This window comes from Alnus glutinosa, chromosome 8, assembly GCF_958979055.1.
Source record: "Alnus glutinosa chromosome 8, dhAlnGlut1.1, whole genome shotgun sequence".
NCBI lineage: Eukaryota > Viridiplantae > Streptophyta > Magnoliopsida > Fagales > Betulaceae > Alnus > Alnus glutinosa.
In genome coordinates, this window is record NC_084893.1 from 7394981 (window position 1) to 7413334 (window position 18354).

An 18354-nucleotide genomic window follows, 5' to 3' on the forward strand; every position below is an offset into this window, starting at 1 on the left:
TCTTCCACACCCGATCCTTGATTTTCCCAGAAGAGCAGGTGACCCCAAATATTTATCATATCGTTGAGTACTAGGAACACCGAATAGTCGAAGAATGAAGTCTCACGCTTTTTGACTTCTATTAAGACTGAGAAAAAAAAAAAAAAAAAAAAAAAAAGAGGACGTTTTTTCTTTATTCAATTGTTAACCTGAAGCCTTCTCATAACACTCTAATAATTAAAACAATCTTCCACAATCTTTTGGGGTAGCTCTGCAAAACAACAGACTGTCATCTGCAAAAAATAAATGATTCAAGCGAGGCCCTTTTGGAGAAGAGGGGACCCCCGTGAGCCATCTCGAAACTACAGCTTGTGAAAGAAGAGTACTCAGAGATTCCGCACAGATAATAAATAAATATAGAGAGAGAGGGTCCCCTTAGCGAATTTCACGCGTAGGCGTGAAAAACTCTGTTGGTTGTCCATTTATAAGTAAAGAAAATCAAACCGTTGAAATACACTGAATAATCAAATCACACCATTTTTTTAGCAAAACCCATTTTCTTCATAACCCCAAACAAAAATTCTCGGTCCACCCTATTATAAGCTTTACTTATGTCTAATTTTACCGCCACATAACCTATTTTTTCCCAATGTCTAGTTTGCATGGAATGCAAAGTTTCATAGGATGCGAGTATATTATCCGTAATTAATCTCCCTAGAATGAAAGCACTCTAATCGGAAAAAAATAATGAAAGGAAGAACCACTTTGGGGCGATTTACTAGCACTTTAGAAGTGATTTTGTAAATAACATTACAAAGTGCTGTGGGCCGAAAATCAGTCCAGAGGCCGCATTTTGCTTTTTTGGGATGAAAAGATGTTTATTGAGCAGTAATAAATGACACAACCTTTGTCATTGGCACTTCTAAACTAAGGTAGGTGCTAAAATATTATGAAAGCGGAAACAAATAACAGAAGATGCATCATTTTTTTCAGTACACTAAGATTAAACAAGGCCTTTTTTTTTGAGCACGGTCGTTGATAAAGGCCTAAGTAGCTGTGAGAAACTGGTTTTTTTTTTTTATTATTATTTATGACAGAGGTCAATATCAATATTGAATATAATGGATAGGAAAAAATAAGTATATTTATTTCTTTTTTAATAAATTTATATTTTTTTATTAAGATGGACACGTGTGGTGCTGACATGGCATTTGACAAAATCTGTTAAAATTTTTAACTGAATAATTTGATTCCAGGGATCGATTTATAATTATTACTAACCACAAAGACTTTTCATGAATTTTTTAAATCATAAGGAGTAAAAAATAATTATGGCATATCACAATGACTAATGGTGCAATTACTCCTTTCAAAAATCATATCAATTTTAGATGGGAAAAAATAGAGTGATTTTATTCTGTTAAATTGGGGAATTTATATATCCTTCTTCTAGAAAGACGGCCACCCACTACCGAATTAGTCTTTTCCGGCTTGTTGAGGGAACATTGACCTCTAAGGTTTTGAACGAAAGGCACTGCCAGAACTTAGACCATCATAACTGGGTCGGCCACGGTCTTCAGTCTTCACCGCAATCTCTGCTTGACCTCTTTGACATGAGTTGCATCCATCATGGGGTGCGGTAGGTGAGTGAGCACATTTTATATTCATGGTCATTCTTCATTAATTCAACCTATAATTATTAAGTTTTCAAACGTGAAATAATTCTTGTCAACTCTTTCGCTTTGGGTATAAAAGCTTAATTATTTTATTAATTACGAAGTGTCACGTTAATTTTGTATGGAAATTGTAGTAAAAACAGTCGCACCCGTGCGTACATTTTCTTCTGGTATAATTGGCTTAAGCTTCAAGTTGCATTGGGTCCGGGCGTGGCTTTATGGTGAGCGTGACAAGCCATTGCTTTATGGACAATTGTCACATGCATCGTCGATCTCTTTGGTACTGGTCGTATTTCAATTAGGTCTGTTTCCACTAATTGTCTGCCACATGTTTGAGTATATCCCTCAGTGCATGTTTTATACGAAAATACACCCATTTGATGGATTACCTTGCAGTGATGACACTTATTTGGCCAACTATCAGACATGACAAATTGTCCCATTTTCCTTTGAGTGTGATACAGTATCATTTCAATCCTTACCATCAATAATAGAAACAAGAGTTGAGCCATCAAATACCATTTGCATTGTCGACACTACTTTTTTCACCCATTAATGCAATCGCTATTCCATGTTTATTCTGGCTCAAAAGAAAAAAAGGATAAATAAATAAATCAACATATGCTATGTTTGTCACCGACATGGAAGGAAACGGACTCTTCAAATTATACTTGTGTGTTGTTGTGTATGTTAGAGAGAGGTATTAACTCATTTACCCTCTTTGTACTTGCTAGAGCATTCGTTGAAGTTACTAACAATTATAAGAGTGCAGTGTTCCTAAGGACAAAGGCCATGACGACAATGACACCCTTAATACGGCCCTCGTGAAAGGATCATGAGCTGCTGATCATCCCAGAAATTTCTTCATGAAGGGCCCATCATCTTTGAGCAATGTGAGGACCCATCTTATCTTCTACTACTTGTTATGCTTATCTTACTTCAAGAGATTCTCAGTTGGATCAATACATACACGCAGCAATGTGCAAAACACCTCCAACATTCGGGTCGGGTAATTAAGGCTCTAGCTTTTGCCCGCAAGCATGACAAGAAATTGTTTACACCCAATGAGGGTCAAACCTTAGACCTAATATTTCACGAGACACTAGGGTCAAGTTACTTATCACTTGATCCAACCCCTGAGGTTCATTACCATACAGATTAGACAGAAAATTATTGAAGTTGGTACTTGTAAGAGCAGATACTCAACCAACGGCTAAAATGTTATCTCAAGGTAACGCAGGAGTTCATCTTCAAGTTAAAGACAACAACTCAAATTCAAAACAGAGAGACAATGCCACTGCTCAAGTTCATGATAGAAACAACAATTCAAACTTCAAATGTTGTTTATGTAAATGGGTGTTTATATAATATATAAACACAAGTGAAATCTCTACACTAAGTTTGTCAGAAACATTTCATCGAACACCTATAGCTCATTTTCTTATCCGTTGGTTGAGTATCTGCTCTTACAGTACTTTGTGTCATGAACATAAAGATAAGGATTATATGGTGCAACAATGCGCAAGACTTTTCTCATTAAAAAAAGAAAAGAAGCTAACGAGGCCAAACTAAAACCCTGATGTGAGAGGTTGGAAATGGACTGGAGTGCTCTATTAGTGCCTGCGGAGCTGATCGAATCCATGTGGGAACTGGGAACTGGGAACTGGATAGGTCAGTTTAGCCATGTTACGGGGATACTTTTAATGTACCCTACTTGAACGTGCATGTGCCTTGCTGCATCATGGATAGCTAGTAGTCTTCGATACTCATAAATCAAGAAAGGGACATGTTTGAATCTTGATATACGCAAATTTGTCAAACATGTAGTTGTAACCAATTTCAGTCCACACCAAAAGCCTCCATCAAAAGAAGATCCCAATCAAGCCAACCATGTGCTTTCTCCTTTTTTCCCTCGCTCCTATTGTATTCCCCAATGTGGGCTGTGGCCCCGTCCACACGAGAACCTAAGGGGATTAGCGGAGTGATTATTGTATTTTTCCTCTTCTTTTGGAGGGAGAATTGAATTTTTGCTTGGATTGGATGCTTTTTCTTGGACTACTTCCCCGTAATTTTCCTAGTTAATGCTATATTTCTTTGGCTGAAGAATACAATAAGCACAAAAAAAATAAAATAAAAAATGCTCATTTCTTCTGTTTTAGCCAGTTAGGTAACAGTTATAGTGGTGGTTGAACTTTCCTAATCACTTGAATCAATATGATTGGTTCATTGGTTGGGGTTGAGCTTTTCATTTTCTCTTTCTTTTGTCTTTTTGGGTCCGATTTGTTTCTTGCATTATTCTTCCCTCTTTTTTTTAATCCCGTGATTTGTTCGAGGCTCATTGGGTTTTGTGCTTTGAGCGCCTGTTTGTATGTTTGTGTTTTTGTGTGAGAGAGAGAGAGTGAGAGAGAGATTTAAATAAAATCTATAAATAGATAATTTAGTATATATAGCAACACTTCTGCGCTTGCTTTCCCTAAGGGAATCTAGAGAAACAGGCCGAGGTTGTACATTTGTGACCATCACAGTAAGTCAAAAAGTAGAAAAAAGAAAAAAAGAGTAGAAATAAATGGATAAAAAGAGAAAATCTAGAGGGGAAAAAAAAAAGCCAAGAAAAGTAAATCTAGAGATTTGACTCTTAAAGTTTCTTGTGCCCTTTTTTTTTACTTCCCCCTCCCCTTCAGTCTCTCCTCAATTTTCTATAGATTTATCATCTTCCAACAACACTTCAAAAATCACAATCAGCAACGAGAACCCTTCCGGCAATTCAGTGCACCCGCAGTGACTGTAATTGTGCCCACAAGAGAAGATGGTCTTGCACTTAGGCTAGAAGCCCTGGCATAGCTTGATGAAGCTCCTGCCCCTGATGCTGTGAAAAATGCACCATTCAGCATCAGGTCTCCTTCAGACCTCCAATTCCAGTTCCTCCATTCACTTTCTGGCGCCTCCTCATATTTCGTCACCTGTACAAATTCTCGTTAATTTTGACATTTTTCTTCAAATTAAGAAAAATACTTGAGATAATAAAATGGTTAATTTTCAGTTTTCACCTCTTTGCTGAATCTGTCATCCGGTGCAGCAAATCTGTTGCCTTGGCTATTGATGGTAGGGGCAGCGCTCCCCCCGATGGCATACATTTCCCAGTGGGTGTAGTCATTGTTGACCACATGGAAGTAGCCGTGCCTACATCTGCGTAATGCGAAAGCCTATAATGTTCAAACACTTTTTACAGTTTCACACTTTCTTTTTGGCCTTTTTGGTGTTAAAATAAATCAAATTACCTTGGCATTCGTTGGACAAGCCCTTCTCCAAAGTGATTGAAGGCGATGGTGACTTGCATGTTCTTGTCTTGAGTGTAGGAATCGCTGTGCCCCAACAACATGACCTTATCATGGTGAGTCATGTAATTGTTTGAAATGGTGATGGCAGAGGACCCATGGATTGCATCAATCAGCCCATCGGCGCAGTTTGAAAGTGAGCAATGGTCCACCCAAACGTGGGTACCGCCAAAGATGGACACCCCATCGCCGTCAGATATGGTCCTCCACCCATAGTGCGTTGGGGAGTCCCTCACATTAGCATTCCCTCCTTGCTTACAGTCATGAATGTTTATCCCATGAATTATAATGTTGGTCACATACTGAACAGTAATGCATGGACCACCGGCAATGTGAACACTCGCTCCCCTCCCATCAATGGTCTTGAACGAGTTCATAATCAGCTCTTCCTTCAATTTGATCACCATATCACGTGCAAAAATGATCCACAACGGCTCGTCTTGGATCACAGCATATCGGAGAGTCCCCGGCTTGGGGGTCACCGCGTCATCGTCGCTGGAGTCAGTGACCACGTAAATCTTACCATCCCTTCCACCAATGGCGTTCTTGCCGAACCCGATAGCACAATCAGCTAGCCTCTGGCGGTTCTTCTCCCAATCCGGGTCGCACCGCCAGCAGTCGTCGATCGGGTTGCCGCTCCCGCAAGAGAGATACCCCAAATTCCTCCTAGCCGCCATCGTCGCATTCTTGATGCTCCTGCCATAAAACAAAAAATCAGACACATTATAATTCTTCACATTACCATTGTACGTACCCACAAAAACACAAACAAGTATTTTCCGGTGGAGCCTCTTACCTTTGTACTTGTCGTACAACAAGCTCTGGGTCTTGAACAGGGGAGGAGGAAATGAGGGTTGGGAGAAGGAGAGACAAGAGGAAAGTGATGAGCAGAGGGAGTGAAGGGACTGCCATTTCCGACTCTCTCTGCTTTGCTTAGGAAATGCGTGAGTGAGAGTGCGATATGAATGGAAGAGGAGGGAGTGTACGTATATAAAGAGATTAAAGCCGGGCTAAATTACGTCAAAAAATAAAAAAATAAAAAAACCCGGGCTAAATGGCGTGATTAAACTAAACATGTGGGGCCATTGTGCTTCGTGATTTCTGGTTTTACGGGATTCCGATTTCGGTAGTTTTGGCAGTTAAGCAAGCCCATGAATCATGGTAGGCTGGTAGCTAATGAATATAAATACAGTAAAAAAAATAAAATCAAAAAAGGAAAATTCTCGGCTGGATCATAATATTTAACAGTTACAATGAGTCCAAAAACGCAATCATTCCATCTACTCAAATTTAGACCCCCCCCCCAAGTTGGTACGTACGTACGTTGCTTAATTAAACCCCAAATACGATAAATTTAACTTTGTAAATAAAGTATAATGGAAGAAGTTCTCCGTGGATCTCCGGATCTCCCTGATTCCCTTTTTTATCAAATGCCCATATAATCCAAACTCTACTTTCCCATATGTACAAGTTGTTCCTCCTCTGCAGCAAAAATCAAAATAATATGGCAAAATTATAATTTAGTCCTCCAAACTACTAGTTGTTTTGCAAGTAACCCCACGAACTATCAACGCTTGGACTCTAACCCCTAAACTACCAAAACGTTTCAAAAATGCCAATTTTGTCAAAATATGCTTATAATACCCTTGTTACGTGTCATTTTTCAATTAAAAAAACTAAAAGATCGAAAAATTTTATTAATTTTTTTTTTTTTTAAAAAAAAAAAAAAGACAGCCACTGCCCTTGGGGAGGGGCGTGGCTCGCAGGCCACCGGCAACCACCCCCAAAACACTCATTTTCTTTTTCCTTTTTTTTTTATAAAAAAAAAAAATTTAAAAAAAAAATTAATTGAAAAATGACACATGACATGAGTATTATAGACATATTTCAACAAAAATAGGCATTTTTTAAACGATTTGATAGTTTTGAGGCTTAGAGTCCAAGCATTGGCAGTTTGTAGGGCTACTTACAAAACAGCCAATAGTTTGATGAACTAAATTGTAATTTTTTCAAATAATAATTATAATAATGGAAAAAATTCCTTGAAAGGTCTAACACATCATAACCAATAAGAATAGAACATGTGTCCATTTTAATAAAAATATCAAAAAACATATATATAAAAACAAAAATTAAAAAAAAAAAAAAAAAAAAGTAGGAAAATCAAAATTATAAATATAAAATAATTAAAAAAAAGGAAGTGGGGTACCTCTGTTTTTTATATTTATAATTTTTATTTTTTCTTTTTAATATATATATTAATTTTTATTAAATGGACACATGTTACCTTTTGGTAAGGTATGACGTGGCAGTACCGTTAAAAAATTAATGAAAAGTGAATAGGAGGATTATTTAATAACGAGAAATCGAGAAATGATTCTCCTATATCTTTCATACACCTCTTTCACACCTCTTTTAAGAGAAACATTTCTCTTTAATAACAATTGAAACTTTATAGAGTAAAAATATACAATTTAAACCTTTAAAAAGTGATTTGGAAAAAATCATACTTCATAAAACTTCAAAACATTTTTTTCGAGATGGTAAAGAAGAAAAATGATCTTAGCTAAGAACATTTTTAATGAGCTCTCTATATTTGGTTTTACTCTAAAATTTAATAAAAAAAAAAAAATCATATAACACGCTCTTTAGCCCATGTTATGTTTAATGTTGGTCAGAATTCCTCTTTAAGGCCTCGTTTGGTTTGCGAAATGTCTATTCCATTAGGAAAAGAAATAACTATTCATGGGAATAGATGAAGGTGGAATGGAATAACTATTCCTATTCTTTTATTTGGTTGTAACGGTGGAATAGAACATTGCATATGCATTCTTTTGTTTGGTACAATGCAATAGATTGGTGAATGGAATCATATTATAATCAAATTTCCTAAAACACCCTTATAATACAAATATAATTTATATTCTTAAGGATATTTTTTTTTTAATTTAAGAAACATAAACAATCATACTATGACCTTTTTTGTTTTTTTGTTTTTTTCATATACAATTACGCTACAAAATGATTTATAAGGGAAAAAAAAAAAAAACACACACACACACACACACAGACATAATTATCATATCACCATCATAAAAAATAAAAAAATAGATCATCTGGGAAGCCCTTTTTATTTTATTCATTTTTATTTGTTTTCCAGCAACAAACATTCATTCTTTGCTTACAAAGTAAAATGATTTATAAGAGAAAAAAAAATAAATAATAAATAATTATCATAAAAAAATAAATCATCTACAAAACCCTTTTTATATTCAGCAACAAACATTCGTTCTTTGCTTACAAAGTTTTTCTCAAACCTCCGCAAGGCAATTGGGGTCCCCCCGATATTAAGAGGTACACGTTTTACTACGTCTAAGTGCATTCTGTAGGCTAAATCATAGGAGGAGGAAAAAAAAAAAAAAAAAAAAAAAAAAAAAAAAAAAAAAAAAAAAAAAAAAGGAAGAAGAAGAAGAAAGACTACCCTACAACAAATTAAATTGAGTTAAGAAACAAAGAGAGGGCGATGAGAATATAATTGCAGAGATGGAGAGAGATACTGATGGTGCATTTGAGTGATAAATTTTTGAAATCAGAATTAAATTCTTATTCTGTTTGCGAATTTTGAGATTTGACTTTTTAGAAAAAAAATTGAATAAAATATGATTTGTTTATAAAACGTTGAATAAAATATAATTTGTTTTTTAAAAATTTGAATAAAATATGATTTATTTCTGAAAAAAGTAGAATCAGAATTATATTTTATTGTCAAAATTTCGTATCCAAACACACCATGAGTTGAGAGAGAGAGAGGGATAAGAGACTTGGGTGTTGAGAGGGTTGGGGTTTTTGGGCAAAAGACGAATTTTATTTATTCCCACAGGAAAGGAATAGGTATTCCACTCCTTTTTGAGTGAAATACATATTCCTCTTCGTAAGGGAATAGTTATTCCTAACTATTCCCTTAAATAATATATAACCAAATAAAGGAATAGCTATTCCGTAGGAATAGCTATTCCTTTCCATGGGTCTAATCCGCAAACCAAATGAGGCCTAAATGTGAAGAGTAAAAAAACCAAAAATTAACTTCTTCTTTTTTTTTTTGTAATATTATTTCCTCCTTATGCACAACTATGGTTTGAATTAAAGTTGTAGTTGGGCAGAGAAATTAAATTCTAGTAGTTAGTTTCACTAATAAAAAATAATACTTCGTTAAAGTAGGTAATATTTAGAGAGTCTGATATTTAGTAGATTTTTAAAGTCAAATTTAGAGAAAATTTGAAAAGTCCATTGTGAATGCTTTAATCCACTTTACAATCGGATAGAAATTTCCTACTAAGTTTATAAGAAATTTCATACAAACCAATTTCTAATAGTAAAGCACATAATTTTTTTAATTGCATGTGTTTCTCACATACTTTTTTTAATAGCTTAAAAAACACATGTTGTTTTTCAAGACTGATTTGTATAAATTTCCTACAAACTAATTTGCAAAAAATTTAAATCGTTTTTTACCTGTCTAAATATCCTATCAAAAAAAAAAGTTAATATAAATATTAAGCTACATGACGTGGAAATCTGTCTTTTCCCACCATTTTCCAGCGGTGGATTTGAGCCCAAAAAAATACAAATAATTCTTTTTTCTATACAAAACTTACAAACACATAGAGGTAGGTATATATGCGACAAAATAATTAGCATAAATATTGAGCAATTTGTGTGCTTGCATTTGCACGTATTACGTATAACCAATATGTATATTAAAAAAAAATTTAAAAAAAAAAAAAAAAAAAAAAAAAAAAAAAAAAAAAACACACCGACAACGACGATCTTAATTGGTATCCAGATCTTAAAACTTAAAAGCAACCGATTATAATTTTGTTTGTTATCCTTATTTCCTCACCATATGCGTGTCCTATCACCTTCAGCTAGGTAAGCTAGCTGTTAGAGTTGATTGCTCTTAAACAGGGTTTTATTTATTTAAGGTACAAGAGGACATATCTTTTACTTTCTCTTTCTTGCATTTTCACGTTGATAAGGACAGATAGAAATTAATAAAAAGACATTAGGTTGGAATATATAGAAATACATTAATTGTAAGGGGGGTGGAAGAAGCAAAGAAGAGAGAATCCACTTTTACCTTTTTTTTGTCTTTTCTTTTCTTTTTCTTTTTTTAACAAAAAATTTAAGCATTTCACATACTATAAGGTTATATAGTCATAGATACAAACAAACTTCTCACAATAAAGTGTTATTTATGACTTTCATCTTTCGTTAACCCATGTACAAAAATAGTTAAAGAACAGATCTACTCCGAGTAGACTAAATCTAAGATAATGATAGTTTAATATCCTAGAAAAATATATTTAAACCGGTCGTAAAAGATAATTTCTCACACCAAACTATCAAAGTCGTAAGACAGAATCCACTTAATAAAACCTTATATTAGATTGTATGTAAATCACAATAGAAAGTAGATAATACAACTTAATTGCATTTAAACTCATCTATTTACATTTTAGATTAATGGTGTTAGGCTTATGTACCCGTTATTCAATCCTTCAACCCATCAAATCGAGAACACCCTTATGACACCACACATAATTCCTTCACATACTATGTCAATAACTGCCTCCATAATTCCCGATATGAGGCAAAAAGCGTGCGAGGGAAATGGGACGTGGAATATTCATCGGCAGAGAGGATCTCCAATAGCATTATGACACGTGGCAAACCGTTACGAAAAAGTCTTTCATAAAAGGTAGCCCACGATAGATAAAAGGGGACCTAGGTCTCCTTCCTCTAGCCCAAGTCTTATTTTAGCATCATTCTTCTTCTCCTTGAACCTTTTTGTTGATTTAAGCATCAAAGTAATCTCCCATCAGCCTGTTCCGACAAACTCTTTTACAAATTTTCTTTTGTTGGTACAATTTTCGGTTTGGCAATGTGTCGTCTCGAAATGCACTCTCCCCGCAACCTACAAGACAAAAAAGATTAAATAAATGAGCTTGTCGGGTGTGCCGACGAGGTCTCACTCTGATGCTTAAGTCAGATTCTTGACGATAAGAATTCAACTAGGACTCTAATCCCAAATAGTGTGGGATTAGAATTCACCCAGAAGGGAGAGTCCTATTCGGCTGGGACTATTCCCTTATTGAATTCAAATAAGTCTCCTATCTTTATCGTGCGGGATAAGAGGTTATTCTGGAGGATCCGGGCTTGAAATCTTCCAGTACCTTTCCAGAGATTATAGGTCAGATCTTCCCCATAACTCCCTTCTATAATACCGAGATAAGGATCCCTGTATATTTCATCACAATCACTTAGTAGTAGTCCCGAGAAATCCAGTCCCTGAACCATCTGGATATGGGCATTCCGTATGGATTCTTTTCATGTTCCTAGGACAATGATGTCCCAAGACTTATCGACTATATGTATCCCTGGTTCTAGTAGCTGAGGGATATTTGTATTCAAGAGTATTTGATTGAGTATTATTCATGAAATTCTCTAAGTAATAAGTATTTGAGGTGTCCTCTATCCAAGGTCCCTATGAGCCAAATCTGAGGCATTTATGACCGATCGAATCTTCATAGACCTCTGATGAAACATGATTCATTGTTGGGCTTGATGGACCGAATGGGCCCACAAACTCAGTCATATGCCTATATGGGTTGTGAGAATAACAATTTTCTCAACATCTCTCTTTTGCAATTTTGCAAGCACTGCTCGATTGGTATTTTGGCACGAAAAAAAAAAAAAAAACTATTCTAATAAACAGCATTATCTCAATATTTTATATTAGGAACTCATTTGAACACTTTCTAAATGTCCATCTCACCAACAAAAGTTTGCGTATGTTTTTTGTTACTAAATATATTCATGGATCTTATTCTTATGTATCCCATTATCGGATTAATTAATTGGAACAATATATACATTTATTATACACACACAACAAAAATAAAGTATACGTGTATAGATAGTATAATATAATATAATATAAAACAATAAAATATAAATATATCAAAAACTAAAGGCTGCAAATATGGATACATATTAATTGGCGTTACCCATATTTATGAGCTATATTCATACATACATTATGATCCCTTGAGTAACTTAGGGATAAAGGAGTAAATATTAGCCATTATTGTTATGCTCGGTCGCTCAACGCCCACTTCAATGAGAAAGAATCATTTATTATTTTATTTTATGAAACTAAATTCAAAAATAATAAATTACCCCCCAAATCCTCGTGACACAAGCACATGCTTTTGTACTCAAAATCAAACCCTCTAAGCCTTGTAGGCCCGCTGGGCCGGCTATTTGCTTTATTTTCTTTATTCTTATCCTCCTATCAAATTTTCCTAGCCGCAAACTTCGCCGAAATTTCACATTAGCAAACAAAAATGTGGCCCGCATGCTGACATAGCACAAAACGACCACATGAACTGACACGTGTTCACGACATACACTCGACACATGGCCCGCGATTATAGGGCCGTGGTATCCGTTAATTTTGAGGACTTGGGCTGCCCGCTGCCTTACTTAAAGCTACGGTCTCCACGGATTTTTATTCCTTTGCAGATACGCCTGTCGTCTGGGCTAATCGTAGCTGTTGATAATGGATTTGAGTGCCAATCCAAGCCGCTTGATGTGGAGACTGTGGGGTTGATCAACTTTTTAAAGAGAAAAAGTACTTTGACAAAGCAAAGGCGAGGGTCATTGTTCAAGTGGTCACGCTAGGGAACACAAACTGCATCAGCCACGTTAGATGGTGTTGTTGGCGGGGGTTTGGCTTTGGATGGTGGAGGGTGACTAATTTACAGGTTTTTTTTTTTTTTTTTTTAATTGAAAAAATAGGAGAAACCGACTAGAGTGACTACTTTATTTAGGCGTGATCATGATAACACGTCTGTTGAAAATCGCACTAGAAGGGTTTATACGGTAGAAACCGCATGTTAGTGGCGGACCCAAGCTTGTAAAAATGGAGGGGTCAAATTAAAAAAAAAATAAAAAAAATTAAGGGGGCAAAACTACAAAAATTAAAAAAATTAGGGGATAAAATTTTAATTTTAATTTTTTTTTTGAAATTATTTTTTTTTGAGGGAAAATTTTGGGGCTTGGGGGGCCAGGCCCCCCCTAGCCCCAATGTAGGACCGCCCCTGCCGCATGTGGTCCCTCAAGTCCAATTAGGTCATAGTCTAATCTAACTTCATCAAGACATCAATGAGACTCAAGGTGACTAATACTAATCAAATTTGGAAATTCTCAATTTAAAGGGATGTTTGGTATGTCATTTATCAACTTAATAGTATAATTGGGTTTTCATTTTTATTTTTTATTTTTTCAGTTCAGAAAATCGGTTCTAATTAGGTTTGATACTTTTTGGGTTAGAATAATAGATAAATTTCTACCAAAAATTAGTTATAAATTTGATTCTTCCAATTATGCACATTATCATCACAAGCAAGTATTAAGATGTGGTTTTTTAATTTTTATGGACATATTCCCACAAAAATTAAATTTAAATTTAACTTTTTCAGTTGCATATTCTCCCACTAAACGAAATTTAAATTTAACTTATAAATTTTGATAATTTGTTACAATAACAATGAATTTTTTTGATAATTTAATGAATAAGATGATATTGACAATGATTCGCAAATAAGACACCGTGGATTCAAAACTAAAACATGCAATTGTAACTTGGATGTAGGAAAAAAAAATGTAATGATATTATATATATATATATTGTGTACATGTATTTTTCTTTTTAATTTGATTCATAATCACCAAACCATGCCTTTCTTCAAAACTTTTATTGCTATTTTCTTTATTTCTTAACCTTTTTAAAATATTAGCTTTGCATCGTTAGATTTGAATATTATATAAAATAGATAAGAAATGCTACATGGATTTACACTCTCAAATGCACACTCTCTAACATGGTAGTACAAATTACCATTAAATCTAAACTATCACATTAGGAAGTGTGTACTTAAGAGTGTAGACATGGGAGTGCATGTAGCATTTCCCAATATATATATACACGTTTGATATGTAGAATAAATATTCCATTAAAAAAATGAGGAGCTGTTAAAATGGGGCGAGTACATATTAGGCACCATTGCCACAAACCGGAAGGAGGGCAGGTAAAAAATAATTAGGACACATCTCTTGACCTTTTACAAAAAAAAAAATGGGAGTGGGGGTAGTTGTGCGAGATGATGACGACTTTGTGGAAGCAGCAATGGCCAAGACCATTCCTTTCATTACCGACCCAACTGTTGCAAAAGCAGTGGTTGCGTGACAAGCAGTACAGTTTGCGGCGAGTTGGGGTTTAAGAGAGCAGTCTTTGAAGGTGATTCTTTGATTGTCGTTTCGGCTTTGCAACAAAATTCCTCTTGTTGGCTAGTCTGTGTGCAATTGTTGGATAATATTAAGACTAAGCTTAATAGTTTTCCTTTTCATGATATGCGGCATATTCGACGAGACGCCAACATAGCGACCCATCGAATTGCCAATGTAGCTTTATCGTAGAGTTTAGATCAAGTTTGGATAGAGGAGTGTCCTTTTATTCAGAGTATTACACTTACTGAACAAGATTTTCCTATTGATTAATGATATCTATTATCATTTCTTAAAATAAATAAATAACCATTGAATTTGTTTTTTTGTTTGGAAGACATAGTATATTCCACAATTTATTGAATATTCATTCTTCATGGGAGTGACTATTTTGGTTTAATGTGCAGCTAAACAGAGGAATGGTTATTCTTATTCCATTGAAATTAGGGATGTACACAGGTGGTGACAGTTAGTGATTATTGACTCTAACTGCACCGCCTTAAGATGTTAACGTTTTTAAGTAACGCCGCTTAGTAGTTATTTATACCCAAGCCGCACTATGGTAATCGCCTGACAAATATGTACATTTTGGACTTTTTTTGTGCCTCTTTAGATGATTTTGAAAGTATTTGTGTGTATGTGTTTAGTGTTTTGGTATGAAACCCTATATCAAAATGACATCGTTTTATTATACTTATTAAGAGTAGGCAGAGGTGGTTAATATCCTACTGCCACTAACCGCACCGCTTTAGATGGTTAATTGGGAACAGCCACCTCTAATCGTACCGCCCAGAACAGTTAGCGGTTAATAACCATATGTTTGTACAGTTCAAATAGGAATAGCCATTCCATTTTTATGGAGCTATTCCGCGTACCAAATGTACACTAAGGATACGTTTGGCACGTGGAATGATTATTCTATTAGGAAAAAAAAAAAAAAAATTATTAGGAATGAAAGAAAGTTGAATAGAATAACCTTGGTGTTAAAGTATATGATAAGGCTCTAGCACTTGGAATAGTCTTCCCCGTTACACATGAGGGAATGCCTATTTTAATGCTATTTTATTCCACATTCTTCTATTTTCAATGAAAGCTATTACTTTTTTTTTAATGGAATAATCATTCTGTGTACCAAACGTAACCTAAGTGCATTAAAAGCTAATTATATATAGACTAAGGATGCGTTTGAGATTGCAATTTCATGGATAAAAAGTACGATTTTAAACTAAATCAAAGAAAATGAATCGTTGGGAATTAGGTTTTCAAAAAATTGCGATTTGAAAACGTATAAAATCTGTTTTTTCAAATCGCAAGCAATATAATGCTTTTTTAAAAATGTAGAATTTTAAAGGTTAATCTGCGATTTTGCCAAATGCTTAATAACGTTTTTGAATATCACTTTTTTAAATTGCACATTTTTAAATTACACTTTCTAAAATTACAAACTTAAACCTAAGCAAGTTGCGAATTGAATTCTAAATAATAATAATAATAATAAATACCAGGTATTAACAAAAGTTAGTTTGAGATTGGGTGTTGACAAACAAAATGTTAAATAAAATTAGTAAAAACAATGATTTGAGTTTCTTTCAACTTCAATTGAAATCATAATGGAGTATGAATAATATGATTCAATTTTTGCGGTTACCCAAACAGGTGATGCATCACAAAAGACCAAACCATGTGGCGATCTCTCTCAACCAGTCTTATTTCTCGCCTGCACATGCGGGTTCTCCTCAAGTCCTCATTTCACATCAAATCCTGATTTTCATTGGATATGACATTCATGTCACTCATATTTCAGATTTGCTGCCTAAGTTTTGGGATTTAGAGTCAATTACTCGAGATTGTGTGATTGAATTTTAACAATCAAATTTAGTCCAAACAAAAAAAAGTATTGAGGATTAGTCAAGATTTATACAAGGGATTAGCCAATTTTTGCGCCCATTACGCAGCGTATTGGGTTCACGGCCAGATCTCATTACGATGCATTCTCATTGAAAAATGTTAGATTTACAACACCAACACAACAAGTGTACAACAACCCCTCACATGAGGGTGTGCCCCACACACTGGAATCAAATATCTATCTTATTTGTAGTGAAAAAATCCACCTATGTTAAAATGCTTGTAACGTTTTCTTCTGTTTCTTAGGGTTTGTTTGAATTTGCGATTTCAAAAAGTGCGATTTTAAATTATGCCATTTGAAAAAGTAATTTTTAAAAATTTGACAAAATCCCAATTTGGCTTTTAAAATTGCAGGTTAGCCTTCAAAATTTTGTATTTTTAAAAAAAATCACATTACCTGTGATTTGAAAAGGCAATTGCTGCGTTTTTCAAATTAAAATTTTTTTTTCAAAAGTAAATCCCAACCCTTTTTTTTTTTTTTCGCGATTTAGTTTAAAATCGTATTTTTTATCTACAAAATCGCAATCACAAACGCACTTTTAATTATTTTTGGTTTTACTTTTCTTGAATGCACTTTAAAAAAATAAATAAATAAATAATTCTACGGACATGTTTTGGTAGAATGAATATCTGCCACCGACATTATAGTTGCACCGGAAAAAAGTTAAACATTTATTCAAGGATGGTAATTTATACGATTAATATTTATAAAAAGGTATGGAGATTTTATTTGCGAGGGAAATGGGGTGGCCCAGTCCACCAATCAGAGCTTGTTTAGGTCTAACAACATCATTTATTGGCTAACAATCGGGTTGTGACGCAGAATGAAGCAGTGGCGGAGGCAATCGCCACACCCTATCCATTTCAACCACATATCTACGTGGGGGCAACTGGTCCTCCCCCTTTAATTAGTTTCTTTACCTTTTAAAGCTAAGTAAAATAAAAGAAGTGACTCCCAATAAATGATGTGCATTAACTACATACTGTAGGTCCTGACAGGATGATTTCATTTTTGTCGGTATAGTTTTCAGTACGACCGTGACAACTCGCTATTTGTATGTGATCTTGTCTTCCGATTGTTGCAGAGCCTGCAAAGTTAAGAGAATACATTGAGAGTTGATCGACATTTCTCCCTCCGATAGCTAAGTTAGTTTCTGAGTGTATAATGTATTTAAGTGTAATAATATCAGTCTTGTTCTCATACCTAAAGTCCTAACCAATTTATAGGTTGAGTGTGAGCGATAAATACCTTTACCGCATTAGGGTTTTGCCTCTTTCATCCCCCTTGACCTAGGCGCACTGCCAAAATCCGACCTCAACTTGGAATTGCTCACCTTCCAAACCAGGACTCTTCCCTTAATAGTCTCAAGGTGAGATTCACGGAGACAAATCCGAGATTAATGCCAATCCCGAATTTTTAGGGACGGGTGTGTGATTCCAGAATATTTGAGATTGCGTATAACAGACTTCCGATCCGCTGTGTTAGTCTCAAGACAATACCTTCCTCGGGCTCCCGGACACCCATACTTGCTGGTTAATATCTGTTGGGCCTTGGGCCTATATTTTCACATGAGCTAACGTGGGATGAAAAGCTCGTAGCTCCTGGTGTTGGCCGAGATAAGTGGGATTATTTCCAACAATTTTAATTCATCAATATGGTTCACTTTTTTCTTTTTTCTTTTTTTTTGGGAAGGGGGGGGGGGGGGGGGGGGTTGGTCTTAAAAGGTATTTATCATATGATAAAAAATGATTAAAAAAAGAGAGTGTTTATCATTCTTTTAAAAGATAAATTGGTTATTGAATTACGAGAAGGTCTATTATAACACTCCAACCCATTATATATGGATTGTTACAATTTTTTTCCCTTTTGCCCCATTTACTTACAAAATCTTTTTTCTTTTTTCTTTTTTTTTAAAGAAAAAAAATCAAACATTCATGTCAAATTATCACCACATTGTCAATGTTGCCTTAAATTATTGATAAAGTCAATATTTCCTCCAAACTGCCAAAAATTGTCAATGTTCCCAGTGACAAAACTGCCAAAAATTAGCTCTCTAACCTCATTTATTTTTTTAAAAAAAAAATAAAAATTAGTTTTTCTTTTCCTT

At 34.7% G+C, this 18354-nt stretch overlaps 1 protein-coding gene and 1 long non-coding RNA gene across 3 annotated transcripts; one reads left to right on the top strand and one right to left on the bottom strand.

The window, feature by feature from the left end:
- Positions 1–1450: 1450 nt before the first annotated feature.
- On the top strand, positions 1451–3050 carry LOC133876540 (uncharacterized). 2 transcript variants are annotated; one of them, XR_009901560.1, is made up of 2 exons: positions 1451–1622; positions 2390–3050. It is a non-coding gene; the product is annotated as an uncharacterized LOC133876540 (long non-coding RNA). The 2 variants fall into 2 exon arrangements; XR_009901561.1 differs by having other exon boundaries at positions 2428–3050.
- A 1015-nt stretch (positions 3051–4065) lies between these two features.
- LOC133875676 (probable pectate lyase 5) lies at positions 4066–5961 on the bottom strand. Its single transcript, XM_062313877.1, has 4 exons — positions 5787–5961; positions 4934–5686; positions 4703–4841; positions 4066–4615 (listed from the first exon to the last, which is right to left on the bottom strand). Exons 1-4 carry the CDS (start codon positions 5900–5902, stop codon positions 4394–4396), a joined length of 1230 nt encoding a protein of 409 aa, XP_062169861.1. The 5' UTR covers positions 5903–5961; the 3' UTR covers positions 4066–4393.
- Positions 5962–18354: the final 12393 nt, after the last annotated feature.

Bases quoted from the DNA above. Each gene is read 5' to 3' on its own strand.
- LOC133875676 (XM_062313877.1), bottom strand. From the start codon at position 5,902: ATGGCAGTCCCTTCACTCCCTCTGCTCATCACTTTCCTCTTGTCTCTC. The intron at 5,687-5,786 runs GTAAGAGGCTCC...GTTTTATGGCAG, and splicing joins GTTGTACGACAAGTACAAAG to GAGCATCAAGAATGCGACGA. The intron at 4,616-4,702 runs GTGAAAACTGAA...GAATTTGTACAG, and splicing joins ATGACAGATTCAGCAAAGAG to GTGACGAAATATGAGGAGGC.